Raw genomic sequence first — 16,110 nt, forward strand, 5'->3', positions numbered from 1 at the left:
TTTGAGGGAGTACTTGAGTGGAGGCCCAATGTCCTTATGCTACCTTAATACTAAACCTATAAATATAGGCACATAGATCTATTTCCCCATCCTCATATAGATATATTTGCATATGTACATGTCTTTATCTAGACCTCTATAAATGCAGGGCAAGTCTTGACACACAGAATCAATAAATATTAGCTATTTTATTACTGCTCCCTTACTAATTTATTAAAATAGAATAACCATATATTCCATTTCCTTAAGAAACAAAATCTTAATACAAAGAGAGAAAGCACTAATGGTATGATTATAAAGGAGAGACATTGAGATCTGTAGGGTATTAAAACAATTAAAATTTAAAAGAGCAATATATATTTTATTTCATGTTCTTTCTCTTAAAAAGGCCACCCCCATGTTTGTGTATCCTTGTTAAATTAACTTAATTCCCATATGATATTGCAGACACCTTACAGCCATAAGAAAAATGCTAGGATGGAATTAATTATTCTTAAAGCTTTCCCTCACTCCAGGATCACTCCTCAGACCGCATGATGAACACAGAGCTCTGAAAACTTAATTGTGTTGAACAAAAATATTTGCATTCATGAGACTATCCAGAAGTTCTGAACGTAAAGCTTTCCCATTTCAAAATTTCACAGTTGTTTGAATATTGAGAGATTAGCCTCTGGTGTATAATTGCTCAAAACCCCACAGCACCTCAGAAAAACATTCTATGTAGCAATAATAGCTGCAAAACGAGTCATGACAAATGGATTGTGCCAAGTCAACGCAGCTGCAATTGATAAAACAAACTTATTCCAATGGCATGTAACAAAAACCACACATAGGCTTCTGATTGCTTGTTTGAAAAATACTGGCTTGGAAACTGTACATAGAAAAGTAATACTAAGTGTCCCAAAATAAAGTAATAAAAAAATAACAACAAAAAAAGACATCGCCTTTGAAATGTGGGTAGTTTGAAGGATCCAGTAAATGGTGCAGAAGCAGGTAACACTTTTAGACAGCATTAGAAGAAAAGGGGGACAAACACTTTTAATCAACTGATGTATTCTTTCCTTTCAATGTCTTGCTGCTGAGAGTACATGAAAGCAGATAGTGTAAAAAACAGTCCTACAATTAATCTGAGTTCATATCCCAACATTTCACTCACTATCTAGGGCCCCAGAGTGTAATTTAAACTACTTGCACCCTAGGTCTCTGTCACCGAGAAGATTCTGACCTGACTGCTCTTCACAGTGGGTTCCTGTAAGCCTCAAAAATACTAGATCCACAAGGGCTGGCACATAGCAGGTGCCCTAAGTGACAGTTGTCTCTGTGGCGCTGGGAAGGTCTGTCTGCTGTGGTACTTCCTGTCTGTGTACTGCCTGTTAATTAGTGATAAGTCACCTGCTTACAGGGTGAAAACTGCAGCACCAAATTAATATCTATCTGCAGAAAGATCTCAAGACCAAAGTGAAGTACTGTTTTCTGCCACTTAGAAGGCTGTTAGGGTACTATGACTTTAAGAACTTTGAGATGAGCTCCAGAATGTCACAGTACGATTTTGCAGAGAGATTCCTAGTTGTTGTTAAGTGCCATCGACTAGATTCATCGACAGCTGCAATTCTTTGTACAACAGAACGAAACACTGCCCCATCCTACGAAAGCCTCACCATTGCTTGAGCTCATTGCTGCAGCTGCTGCACTTCTTCCTAGAAAGATTTGTTCATGCTCTGTGGAGTCCATGGATTTTAAAAATTCTTCAATCCTTATTAACAAATTTGTTTTTCACTTATTCAAGGGTATTATATGGGTATATAGTAACAAACATTCCACACAAAGAAATGAAATTTATGGTTTCTGCCCGCTAGGTTAGCTTTCTTCGCAGGGCTCTGAAGACATTTAAATACTATACATGAACTATTCATAATCTCTTTACTCCTCTCTGAAATGTTTCTTTGGTTATTAAAACCATTCATCACAAAAAGGGTATGGGAAATATCTGAACCGATCCTTATATGCAAAACTAAACTGTTTTAGTGGCTGTGATAGTTTTAAGGAACCCTTGAAGAGCTAAGTGCAAGGTCGGCAGTTCAAACCAACCAGCCCCTCCACAGAGAAAGATGAAGCTATCTGCTTCCACAGGGATTCCGTCTTAGAAACTCTTAGGGGCACTTCTCCTCTCTCCTACAGAAGGTGGCTATGAGTAGGAATTGACTTGATGGCCGTGGGTGTCTACTAAAGGTTAAAACAAACATATCCCGCACACCCTGCTGCTGTTGCTTCAAAAGGCAAAGGGACAACAAAACCAATGTAAAGTCTTCTAGAAGGAAAATCAGGTTTAAATTCTTTATTACCAGCTAGAACTTTGGTTAAATGCAGATGTCAGATAAGTAAGCTAATATAACATTCTGCTACATAGTAAGTTAACATATCAAAGACACTACCATTTAACTGCACGTTTTCATGATTATTTACCATGCAAGGAAGAAAACCCATGAATTCTTCAAACCCGTAAAACCATATTAATTTCTTATTTACCTTTATTTCTGAGATTTATCTTCCACTGCTCATGCCTCTGTCTTCATAAATGGTAATTTCAATCTAAACAGCATGGCTGTCAAGAAAACACACCATCGAACACAACACAGAAAGAGGGGTGATGGCAAGACAATGGATGTCATCTGTACAGACTTTCCTACCCCCCCACTTTCCTTCTAATTCGTATATTTTAAATTATTAACATTTTTATTACTTAAGTTAACATGCTTTCTCTACCTTGCTGAAAAATTGTAAGAAATGTAATTACTTTTGAAATTACATATGTAGTTCATCCCTAACATTTATCATTAAATTTTAGGTTTTGGAAAAAAAATTGTCATTACTGGAAAGTTTGTAATGGGAAGGACAAGGAGGTAATTGATTCAATGATTAAAAAAAAAAATTCCCTGAAATTATATGCAAAAAAAATTTTTTTGTGGCGGGAGAAGGGTTCATGACCCTTAAGGCTTAAGAACCATTGCTGAAGAAGAGTGTAATAAAATTGTTGAAATTTTTATCAGCTGGAAGAGCTGGAATTATGTGATCTACATAAAAGAAAAAAAATTTTAAATACCCATTACTGCAGTGTCATCAAGCTGTATTAGTTCTTTTGCCATTTTATTTACCAGATTCACTTAGTAATTTTCAAAGCTCACTGCTTCTAAAAATATGCATAAAATGTCAAAGGTAATGAACTACACATCTGGCAGCTGTGACTGATTTCAACTAGTGAATGAACCCATGGAACTACAATTCATTTGGATGACAAGTCTCATCACACATTACGAGTTCGTGCATTTCAAAGGAGCTTTAGGTTCAGAGCTTCTGCAGCTGAGAAGCATTACTCACACAACCCCCTTTATTACTCCAAGCTGCCCGCAGAACCACCAAGAAAGACGGTAACCAGAATACCAAACATCCACAAAGCCCTGCATAATAAAGGAGAGGTAGACTTCAAGAAAAAGAACAATTAGGGGGAAAAAATGTCCAGAGATAGGAGGCATGCCATTCACCCAGCAACTTTCCAAGGTTAAAGCAAGAGATGCGTTAAGTCCCCTCTAGCCAACGCCACAAACCACCGCCAGAGTTTTCTTTTTACAAGTATTTGGACCGGATAACCTGGTCTAAAAAGATACAACTCGAAGTCCTCTCTCAATGGGGTCTGTCAGAAGGAGGCCTTGGGGAGCATATATCTTCTCATTCTGCTCTTGAATGTATTTGGAGACTTTCTTCAGAACCTGACAGGAAAAAAAATACCAGTTTTGGTTTTTAAAATCATTTCATCAGATTTTCCTTTAAGTATCAGCTAGATCTCAATATATTCAGGCAGCAGAGTTAGTTTTCAAAGAAAGCATTGGGGATGCATATGGAGGAATACGGTCCTGTTCATTTGGCTCCTATCAGTTGCAGATAATACATAAGATACAGCACAGCGTGATGGACTCTTGGGGTGAGACGTGTCTTTGGTGAAGTAGAAGTGCAAGTTGCACACAAAGGCAGGGCGAGCACTTCTCTTCACCCCTGGATAGAGAGAGAGAGGCATTCGCGAGGACACAAGCAATGCTCAGTGAGGTCCTTCTCTCTCTCAGTGCAGCAAGTGTGCAGAGGGTGGCACCTTATAATACCACCTTCCCTTCAACACCGAAGAAGTGTTGCTTCTCGGTGGTGCATGTTTTCATCACTTTTAAGTAATGATAAGAGATGGGCCTGTAACAAAAGGTAGCACAGTCACTTTAGAAGTAACCATTTTATTTCCTTTGTAAAGCACGCGGCCTTGGCTGCTGTGGAGTTTCTGATGACTGCAAGTTTCTGGTATCACTTCCAGGACTGCATGTAGTGCTACTCTACAGTTTGCTCTGTGTCCTAGACAGGACCCTCAATTTATAAGTCTAGTATTAAGGTTGTAAAAGTCAAGGCAAATGTAGACAAAAACCAGATAAGATACAAAGGAACTTCTGGAAATTGCCAAAACTCCAGCTTTAATAAGGGCAATTCTGAGGCAGATAAGCTAGAAGAAAATAAATCTTAACAGCTATATCCAAAATCAAAGAGTTACATGCTTTAGTTCAGACTAAAAGTCATCATAACCCCTTTTTGGCCTTCATGTTCAAAGAGGCTTTGATCCAGCCCTTTGAATTACTATGTATTTCCCTAACTGCACACTATCAGCAGATGATAAAATCACAGCTAAAATGTGAAGACAACATAAAGGGGTAAAAAGAACTGCATGAAAGAAAGCTGGAAATTGTGCAACAATTTAGTGTGAAGGTATGATGAACCAAGTCAAGCTAACAAACTGGGATGCTACCACTCAGATGGCATTGGTATAAATGGGTTTAGAATCCAAAATTCTATCTGGCCGATATAATGAAATCTTCTCATTGAAGGAAACAAGTTTATTCAGGTAACATCTTTGGGGGTAGTAAAACCTCCCGGTTTATGCTTGGAAAAAAAAAAGTGTATGATTATTGAGCGAACAATGCCACAGATGTGGCACAGATTCCAGCCTTAGAAAACCTAAGCAGCAGTTTCTACTCTATCCTACAGGGTCACTTTGCTGGAAACTCCACACAGAGGGTTTCAGTTAATTATCGGAAGGGATACACATACCATTCTTCCATTCACAAGTCTCAAAGAATCTGCATTGTGCTTGGTCTTCACAAGCAAAACCAAACCAAACCTTAGATCCTATCTTTATATCAGAGCTTGTCCATCAATCATGCCTTAAGTAAAAAATGGAAGGAAGTGGCTTATAAAGGCGCCCAACGCCGGCCTCCCAGACATAGTTCCAATTTCCTTCTCAACTAAGCAGCCAGAACTGGAAACTGGAGACTCAGTCTCCCCTCAGCCCAGTCCATTACTACTGGGGGAAGACCCTCAGAGAAATACTTGCATGGCTGGTTTCAAAGAAAGGCTTCCTTGAAAACAGCTTTCCTCCCTCCTTGGGTACAGATTACTAGCAAAGGAATGGCATTCTTGTATTTGATTCAAGCATAACTTTGTTGGGCAAGGTTCTTATTTAAACTTTAGTAACATTCATATGCACTTAGGAAGCAGTTCATAAAGAAAACAATTAGTTTTCTTTTTGTATCCCTAGATACATGCTTTTGGTGAAGGCATCACTGTGAAGGCTACTTTCAAATTCCTCGTATCTTTAGCAATTAGCCAAGGAAAACTCGCTGCCATCAAGTTGATTCTGACTCTTAACAATCTTACAGGACAAGGTAGAATTGTCCCTGTGGGTTTCCAAAGTTGTCCTTCAACAAGAGAAAAGCATTAATCTATGTATATTTATACTGTTTGCAAGCACCATTCTCACCCCAAGAAACCTTATGTTGTCATTTCACTCATGCTATTTTTAATCACACCATAGTATTTTACAAAATTATCTGTTATCCTCAAACCCTGAGTAAAATAAAACCTTTCATTTGTATGCTTACAAAGCTCAAGGGTTTCATAACCACAATTAAGCCTCAGGAAAAGCTACCATTTTCCCTAACACTATCCATCCAGAGCAGCGGTTCTCAACCTGTGGGTCGAACGACCCTCTTACAGGGGTTGCCTGATTCATAACAGTAACAAAATTACAGTTGTTAAGTAGCAATGAAAATAATTTTATGGTTGGGGGTCACCACACATGAGAAACTGTATTAAAAGGTTGTGGCATTAAGAAGGCTGAGAACCACCGATCTAGAGAAAGACCATCAGCCCCTCCGGGGAGAACAGCCTAAGAAGGAGAAGGGGACCACCAGAATCTTAGCGATTTCAGAAGAATTCAACTTCTCTCCGAAAAGTGCTTGTTTTACAGGTTACTGCACATACGCAGAAGTGACGCTGTCTAGCTGATGAGCAAGGCAGACAGGGCGAGGAACTTCTTACCAGCACACTGGTTCCCTAATCACACTGGGTAGCAACAATAAAGAAATAACACTGAAGTCTATCTTCATTTTAAATCAATAAATAGCACATATAGGAAAAAATGCACGATTGTTCTAGTAAGATTTAAAAGGCCTATTTACAATTTTTAAAAATTTAATCCACATGACAGAGTGTAAGCACTCATATTTGACTTACTGTTTGTAGACTAGGAATTTTAGTGTTTAAAACAATAAACACCAAATGACGCAACCTTGTCTTTCCATAAAGCAGAACACAGTAACACAAACTTGGGAAAAGGGAAAGCGGTAGTTCTTACATCTCCAACATTTTATCAAAAATACACATTTAAAAACTTTTATTTTAAAGGCATATACTTTACATTTAATTATGATCATTCAATTATTCACCTTGCAAGATGTAGTTACGCAAATCCATTTCTAAAACAAAAGCTAAGCGAAACCCCACTTATTTAAAAATATACCATGTCTCCAGCTTTGGTTTCTTGATTAATTTTATTTGGTCTGTTTGCTGTTAGGTGTCAAGTTCCTTCCAACACAGAGCAAACCTACAGGATGGGGAGGAACTGTGCCAAAGGCTTTCAAGGGCTATAATCTTTACAGGCACATCCCCCCCCCCCTGTGAAATAGCTAGTGGATTTGAATCAAGGGTCTTCTCGATGCGCAGATGAGTGTATCACCATGGCCCCTATATACTGCCTATACACCCACGTTGAAACATGCTATGGAATAAGTGCCCATTGTATTTACTGTACTGAGAACCGCCTTCCTAGAACTGACATGGAGAGTACTGAATTGAGAGCTGCTGACTATTTTAACACTGAACAAATTAGTAGCTGCTAAAAAAGATTAATTATATATTTGAAGTTTTAAAAAAGTTTCTAAGTATCAGATTAAAACTTATATAGGCATTTCATTTTAAAAGATATCTTAGAAAAAATTTTTGCTAAGTACCTACCATTTGTGAGGCAATTTATTAATTCTAATATCTATTATATAATTAAGAAAACTCTGATTAGATAACTTGATTAAAATCCCAAAATTAGTAAACGTCTTGGTTGACATTCAATTACCATTTTTATTTTTATGTCAGTGGAGGTATCTGAAATCTTTAAATCTGTATCTATTTCAGCAATATACATGAACCTATTAAAAATTAATGTAAATTTTATCAACAATTTCAAGTGGTAGTGAAGTGACAACTGAAGCACCTAAAACTCCACTCATCATAAATAAACAACTCTGGATGACATACTTCCACCTAAAATCTGCAATATTACATATCCTGGAGAAATACGAGTTATGACATGAAAGGACATATGCATATCCAAGGTTCATCGCAGCACTATTCAAAAAGCAAGAGGAAAACAACCTAAATGAATGGAAGAATGGCTAAACAAACTATGGTACACACACAATGGAACACTACACAATGTTAAAGAAGAATGATGAAGCAGTGAATCAGATAAAACCCATAACATGGCTGACGCTGAAAAGCCTTATTCTGACTCAAGTAAGTTGATCACATAGGGGCAAATACTGTATGAGAGCACTAGATTAAAAAGCCGGGAAGAGGTTTTCACCAAAAGAATCATTCTTTGATCGTTACCAAGGGTAGGGAATAGCCGGACAAGGAGTTTACTAACTAAAGGGTAGACACAGGCTACCTTAGGTACAGGGGAAAGGAAATATACTATAAAATGGAGGTCAGGGAAAATGAGGAAGGCAAAGGAAGACAACTGAGGAGTTTAAGAGTGAAGGGCAACAGAGGTCAATACTATTGTATTCTTATTCCTGTAATAACAGCCATCTGTTGAGTGAAATGTATAGACAGACACACAGGCAGAACCGGCATGTGAAGCAGAATGGGACAAACTCTAAAAACCCTAATATTATATATTTTGTTAATCAGCAACCAGGGATGACCATGTTTTTATCCATATGAATTCAGCTAAATTTTCCACTCCTTTAATCAGCTCTTCAAAGTCTTCAAACTAGCTCTTGAATCGTCCCATTCACTCCAATCACTGCCCTGTAGCTAGTTGTAACTATCATCTCTTATCTGGAGTTCTAAAGAACTTTCCAAGTGGATCCCTCCTTCCACGCTTAGACCCTTTCTTCATGTAACTACGAGAATTCTCTACTTGAAGTCTGGTCACATCACTCTTCTAGAGCTGAAAGCCTCTGCACTTCCCACTCTACAAAAAAGGGAAATGTTTCCATAGATGACACCATCTTGCATGATAGTTATGCTGATCTCTCTGCCTTCATCTGGCACTACTCTTGACCCCCGCCACCTGCACGGCCTTCTTTCAACCCCCGAGAGTGAAGTTCTATGGGCCTTTGTCCAAATGATCCCTCTGCCTAAACGCTTTGCCCCAGGCTTTCCATCTTTCACATATCAGCTTAAATGGCATTACCTCAGAGGTCTTTTTGGACAACACAATCCAAATTGGGTCTCACATATAGCTTTCTATGATAGCCAGTTCCTGTCAAGACATCTGTCACAATGTTTATACCTGCTGCTGTTTCTGTTAAAATCCCAAATGAAACCCACTGCCATTGAATTAACTCCAATGCATAGCCACTCTACGTAGGGGTTCTGAGATTAAATCTTTTTTTTTTTTTGGGGGGGGTGTCCTACTTTATTTTATAAAGTAGCTATTAAAAAATCATTTTACTGGGGGAGATTAAATCTTTACAGGAACAGACAGTCTCATCTTTCTCCCAAGGAGGGGCTGGTGGTTTTGAATCACCACCCTAACCTACAGTGCACTCGTTTGCTTGTTGTACTCAACAAATGACCAACTCCAGGGGTTCAGCAACCATGTGTGTCTTGTTCAGTTATGTCCCTTGCACATACCTTAACACCGAGTAGGCATTCAGTATTTGTCAAATGAACGAATGAATCCCGTCTCATCCCTCCCCAAAAGAAAAAACAAGATCACACACAGACTGAAAAGTGAAGTAAAACAGTTAGAGAAGGTCATCCTGTAACCCTGAATATCAATGAAAGGATAGAGAACTTGATCAGACACTGACTGGAAGAAGAAACGGAATGAAACAGTAAATGAGAAGGCATGGGGCGGAGGAGCTTTGCCAATGTGCCCGGCACAATGTGGCCATCTCATGACAAAGACAGCAGTACTGGGCGAAAAGTATATGACACAACTTCATGGAATTCCCAACAGGACACAGAGTAACTGTTGACATACCTGGAGTGAAGGAAGGCCCTGACTGGTGGCTGTAGCCCCAGCACCACCCTTTTCCCACTTGGCGACTCATGTGAGTGATGGCAGGTCAATTTGGTGTGACCCAAGTACTCTTGCCTGCTAACACAATCTACTTTCTGCTTCCTGCTTCTACCTGCTCTTCTCGCTTGTGGGCAGTGAGGGCACAACTGCATGCCCACTCACCACGCATATGGCGCCCCCCGCAACTGTATGAGAAGCAGTGGCAACCTGCTGATGACTCATGCCCACCAAGTCAGTGGAAGTGGTGATCGTGCTCCCACTAACCAGACACATCCACCACACCTGCTGACCTACTGGTCACACAACAGAAGCCAACACCCACCCTCTTGTGCCCCACAAGATCAGCAAAGAGAGACTTGTGGTCACACACCCAGCCGCTACCTCACCCACTCAGGAGACAGGTGTCAAGCGCTCCAGTGCAGCCTGACTAGTGTCCTGCCTGCCCCAATACCTAAAACCAAAACAATAAATCAAGACTCAGCAAACAAAGATACAATCAAATTATAAATACAAGAAGCAGGAAAAGATGGCTCTTGCAAGTCACCAAAACAGAGAACTAGGTAGGAAATCTTCTTGAATGACCTGATAAAGAATTCAAAGGATTTACATATAAAACCCTCCAAGAGATAAAGGAAAGCACAGGCAAAACTCTAGAATTATCCAGAAAAAAAAGATACCACGATAAATTGACAAAATAATGGAAAGCCAACCAAAGTCAAGCTCACTGCCTCTGAGATCAATCTGACTTACAGTGACTCTCTCCATAGGGTTTCTGAAATGGTATATATATATATTTTTTTTTTTAAATGGTATATTTTTATAGGAGCAGATAACTTCATATTTCTCAGGCAGAATAGTTGGTGTGTTTGAACCACCGCCCCTATAGTTAACTGTCCAACATCTAACCCACAGTACCATACAAAAACAGTTAACTTGAAGTCCAGAAGATGAACACTACAGTTTCAGAAACTGATAATGCGCTGGATGGACAAAGGATACTGATGGGTGGAAGTCAGAGTCTGTGAAATGGAGGCACGCCCTTGGACACCTATGGCACAACCAGAAAAAGAGCACTGAAGAAAATGAAGAGAGCCCGAGTTATGTGGGCATCATTAAGTGAGATAATTTACTCATGATCAGAATTCTAGAACAGGGATAAAGCCCTCCCCCTGAATAAAAGTACATAGAAACATTTCCCAGGTCTGCTTACATTAAATTTCCTGATATCATGAAAGATGAGAAGATCATCCAAGAAGCTCCACGAATCCCAGATAGAACAGAGCTTTAAAAAAGCGAAAAATCCCAAACCAAAGGCAAAGGAAGAATTCCTGGAGTAGTTTAGGAAAACCAAATGTTACCTAAAAAAATAATCAGTAAAACTAAGCTCTGATTTCTTGGCATAAAGTGTGCAGGCAAGGAGGTAATGGAATGGCATATAAAAAATTCTGAAACTAGGAACTGGAAAGGGAATCCAGGGCGGATGATCCCTTCAGGACCAGCGGTGTGAGTGGCGATACTGGAAGGGTGGAGGGAGGGTGGGTTGGAAAGAGGGAACCCTTTCCATTATCAGGATCTATATGTGACCTCCTCCCTGGGGGATGGACAACAGAAAAGTGGGTGAAGGGAGACGTCGGACAAGGCAAGATATGACAAATACTTTATAAATTATCAAGGGCTCATGAGGGAGGGGGGAGCGGGGAGGGAGGGGAAAATGGGGACCTAATGCTGGGGGCTTAAGTGGAGAGGAAATGTTTTGAGAATGATGAGGGCAATGAATGTACAAATGTGCTTTACACAATTGATGTATGTATGGATTGTGATAAGAGTTGTATGAGCCCCTAATAAAATGATTAAAAAAAAATTCTTAACTACAAAAATGCCAACCAAGAATTGTATATCCAGCAAAACTGTCCTTCAAATGTGATGTGAAATTAGGACATTTCCAGAAAAATTGAAATGAAGGGAATTTGTAAAAATCAAACCAACCCTACAAAATGTCCTAAAGGTAGTCATGGAACAGAGAAGCAACAACAGTGTGAAATTAATATACATGATACCACCATCTGGAAACCAACCCAGATAAAGAATTTTCAAATATAAAATAAAGCCACAAGACTGAAAAGAGGGAACCTGAGATGTCAATCTCTAAAGGACAGCTACACAACAATAGATGATGTAGTTAAGGAACTTCCATAAGGAGAGGAAGTCAAGGCAACAACCAGACAGACGTGTATACTTAGGAAGGGCAAAGTAAATTTCTCACAAAGAAAATCAGCTGTCTCATCAAAATAAAAAAGAAGAAAACTATATTCTTTACACAAAATCAAGTGAAGAAACCAAAAGATAATTCACAAACAGGATTCAGCACAAAATCTATCAGTACCACCACACAAACCCCCCACAACAAAGTGACAACAGCAGCAAATTATCTATTGATAAATATGCTGAGTGTAAATGGACTAAATGCACCAGTCAAGAGTCAGAGTGGCAGAATGGATAAGAAAACATGACTCACTAATATGCTGCTTCATCAATATGACCCATCAAAATGACATACCTCAGATATAAGGTCATAAAAACAAGTGAAATATCTAAGGGTAGAAAAACACATCCCAAGAAAATAGTAATAAAAAAAGAACAGGAATAGAAATATTAGTCTCTGGTAGAACAGACTTTATGGCAAAAGCCAGTGTTAGAGATAAAGGTCATTACACAATGATTGAACAAGAACATAACCATAATAAATATCTATGCAATGAATTAAAGAGCTCCAAAATACATAAAATAAACTTAACAAAATCAAAAGAGAAATAGAAAATACCACAATAAAAGCAGACTCAACACACCAATTTCAATGGAGAAACTAGAAAGAAACTAAAAAGATACAGACGCTCTAAACAAAATTAATCAACTTGATCTCATAGACATATAAACCAGCACAGTATTCTTTCCTAACATACAAGTCACTTTCTAGACTAGACCATCTGTTCGACTACAATAAATTAAACAACACTGAAATAGTGCAAATCATCTTCTTGGATAACACTGCTATTAAGATGAAAACTCAACAAGAGTTATGTAGGGAAAGATCAAATACATGGAAACCGAATAACACCTTAATTTAAAACGATGGGTAAAAGACGAAAATAAAATAAATGCTAGTCTCGAACAAGAATTAATATACAACATACACTGTAAAAACAGTGCTCAGAGAGGTTACTGTATATACTAATGTATAAGCCGAGTTTTTCAGCACATTTTAAATAAAGTTTTTGTGGTAAAATTAGGTCCCTCGGCTGATATTCGGGTTGGCTTATACTCGAGTGTATATGGTAACTTATAGCAATAAGCACTCACATTAAAAAGGAAGAACAGTCAAAATCAATATTAACCCTAACCATAGAACTCCACACAAGAACAGTCAAAAAACAAAACAAACAAATAAAAACACCCTGTAGTCACAAGAAGGAACCAACACAAAGAATAAACAAGGCTAGAAGTTGGTTCTCTCAAAGCATTAATAATAAAACTGACAAGAAGAGTGCAGTAAAAGTGAGCTGGCCAAATTAACAAAGAAGAAGAGAGAGAAGATGCAAATAACGTAGTAAGAAATGTAATGGGTGGCATTTTAATAACTGAAATGAAAATTGAAACATATTTGAAAACCCCAAGTTGCAACTGACTTTTTTTTAGACACACAATCAACCTAAACAAAGACTGAAGCGGAAAACTTGACCAGATACATAACAAAGGAAATGATGAGGTCCTAAAAACTGCCAGCAACCAACAAATGTTGGCCCAGGAGTCACTAAAGAATTTTACCAAACATTCAATTGACATCTGTTCTACTCCAACTATCTCAGAACATAAAAAAAGGATGAAATTCTCCTGAATTCATTTCATGAAGAAAGAAAAACCTTGGTACCCAAATCAGGCAAAGACACCAAAGAAAAATATATACATCAATATCCCCCATGAATACTGACATAAACATTCTTAATAAAATCCAACATCATATCAAGAAAATAATACACCATGACCAGGCTGGATTCAGGCTAGGCATGCACAAATGGTTCAACATTAGAAAAAGAAGCAATGTAATCTACCACATATATAAAACAAAGGGTAAGACTACATGATCCTATTAACCAATGTAGAAAAGGCATTTGCTAAAATTCAATACTCTTTCTCATAAGAACTCTTAAGCAAAATACGTAGAAGGGAAATTTCTCAGTATAATTAAAGGCATATCTACTCAAAATCAGTGGCCAACATGATTCTCAACACAGAAAATGACATCATTCCCCTTGTACCAGATAAGGATGCTGTTTATCACCACTCATACTCAATATTTGAACAGACATCTTAACTGGAGCAGTAAGACAAAAGGAAATGAAAGGTTTTCAAACTAGCAAAGAAATATAACTCTACAGGTGTCAAGATCCTATTCAAAGAAAATCCTAGAGATTCAACAAGAAAACTACTAGATGATAGATAACGTATTAACCACCCTTCTAGGGGGAAGAACAACTGAAACTTGGTGAAGGGAGACAGGGGACAGTGTAAGATATGAAAATACTAATAATTTATAATTTATCAAGGGGTCACCAGGGAGGAAAAAAGAGGAGCTGATACCAAGGGCTCAACAGAAAGTAAATGTTTAGAAAATAATGATGGCAACATTTGTACAAATATACTTGATATAACTGATGTCTGGATTGTTATAAAAGCTGTAAGAGCCCCCAATAAAATGATCTGATAACATTTTTGTTCAAAGCTAGAAATGGAGATATCATATAATCTAGCAATGCAAATACAAATACATCTGTGTACTAGGTTGGCTTATTGTGCCATTCTGGCCTATAGGAACATGTGGTATTAATCAGGTTACAGTTTGACTGGAGGGCAGAGATAAATGGCTCGGCAAGGCCTGCCCCACCCTTCTCTTGCTCTTTGGTGATAGGACCAGTGTGCTGCTGCTTTAGCTAGTTCTCTACCTTAACTTGTGAGCTACACTACCTGTGGGGCAAGCCAACCTGTGGATCGTATGCTGGAGCTTGAGGTTTCTTCAAGACCTACTTATCCACTTTGCTGGTGTGCACATTGCTTGAGCTTGAGGCTGGTGGATCCTGTTCTCTTGCATTGCTTGAGTTCAATATCCTATGGGGCCTTCCTTCTCTAAGCTCCTGAGCTGCTGACTGTTGGTGACCAACCCTTCTGTTTGCTCCCTCAGGGCAGACTCTGCCTGCATTGCCTGAGGGAAGACTCAGCTGCCTGCTTCCTTGACCTTGAACCTGCAGCCCTTTTGAGTTGAAGGACTTCTAGTATATTAACTATTCCACGGAAGTCAGTTGAACTGAGCCCTCTGTATGGCTGTGTGGACTAATTATCTGCTATTATTACGTCGTGCTGTATAGACACACACACCCATAAAAATATAAATAAAATCATAAGTGTCCTGTTTTTTTTCCTCTAGAGAACCCTGCTTAACACAATCTGAGAAATAAGAGTTGTGAAATGATTATATACACACCTATGTTCCACACAGCATTATTTACAACAAATAACATCAAAATGCAAATAACCTAAGTGCTTATCAGTAGATTAATGTATAAACAAACCATGGTACAGGCACACACTGGAATACTATGTAACACTAAATAACAATGACTCTGCAAAACACCTTACAATATGAATGAAGCTGGAAGACATGGTGCTGAATGAAAGTCAATCTCAAAAAAAAAAGTCAATCCCAAAATGTCATATATTGTATGAAACCACTATTATAAAAAGTTAAGAAGAGACACTCTCTGATGGTTACCAGGGATAAGAGGGAGAGGCAGAGACACATACACACAAAGCACACCATGTCAAGCTAATAATCTCAAGGACCTTATAGGCAGTGCAGAATTGTTCCATAGAATTTCCAAGGTTGCAAATCGTTATAGAAGCTGACTGCCTCATCTTCTCCCAGAGTGGCTGGAGAATCGGAATTGCTGACCTTCTGGTCAACAGGCCAATACTTAGCCCATTGTGCCACCAGGGCTCGTTATTAACCAAACAGTCGACATATATTGAGTTGGGTGATGGGCAAGGCAATACAGCCAGACCTCAAAGATATTACAGGGTTTGGTTCCAGGTCACCACAACAAAGTAAATATTCCAATAAAACAGGTTTCACAAATTTTTCCTTTTAGTTTCCCAGTGCATAAAAATTATGTTTGTATACATTGTAGTCTAGTAAGTATGCAACAGCATTATGAAAAGTTTGACAACATTTTTTTGAAATACTGTGAAAATTGGCAAAATGTGACAGGGACATGAAGAGAGTATATATACTGTTGGAAAATGGTGCCGAGATATTTGCTCAACATAAGGATGTCCAAAAGGCCTCCAATGTGTAAAAAGCGCAGTTATCTGTAATGCTCAATTAA

The 16,110-nt window shown here is 38.5% G+C and overlaps 1 protein-coding gene across 2 annotated transcripts in view; it reads right to left on the reverse strand.

Annotated features, from left to right (window-relative positions):
- The window catches only part of GOLGA7 (golgin A7), a 26,980-nt gene that overhangs the window by 2,928 nt on the left and 7,942 nt on the right, over positions 1-16,110 (reverse strand). Inside the window, exons 4-5 of one of the 2 annotated variants that reach the window (XM_004707553.3) lie at positions 3,663-3,764; positions 2,527-2,589 (exon numbers count right to left, since the gene is read on the reverse strand). In XM_004707553.3, coding sequence (XP_004707610.1) covers positions 2,542-2,589; positions 3,663-3,764 — 150 coding nt within the window. In that variant the 3' untranslated portion in view covers positions 2,527-2,541. Of the gene's footprint in view, positions 1-2,526; positions 2,595-3,662; positions 3,765-16,110 lie in introns of both variants that reach the window. The other variant, XM_045286869.1, reaches the window with a different exon arrangement.

Source organism: Echinops telfairi, unplaced genomic scaffold (assembly GCF_000313985.2).
Source record: "Echinops telfairi isolate 266 unplaced genomic scaffold, ASM31398v2 ScPeMD7_9;HRSCAF=40, whole genome shotgun sequence".
NCBI classification, from domain to species: Eukaryota; Metazoa; Chordata; class Mammalia; order Afrosoricida; family Tenrecidae; genus Echinops; species Echinops telfairi.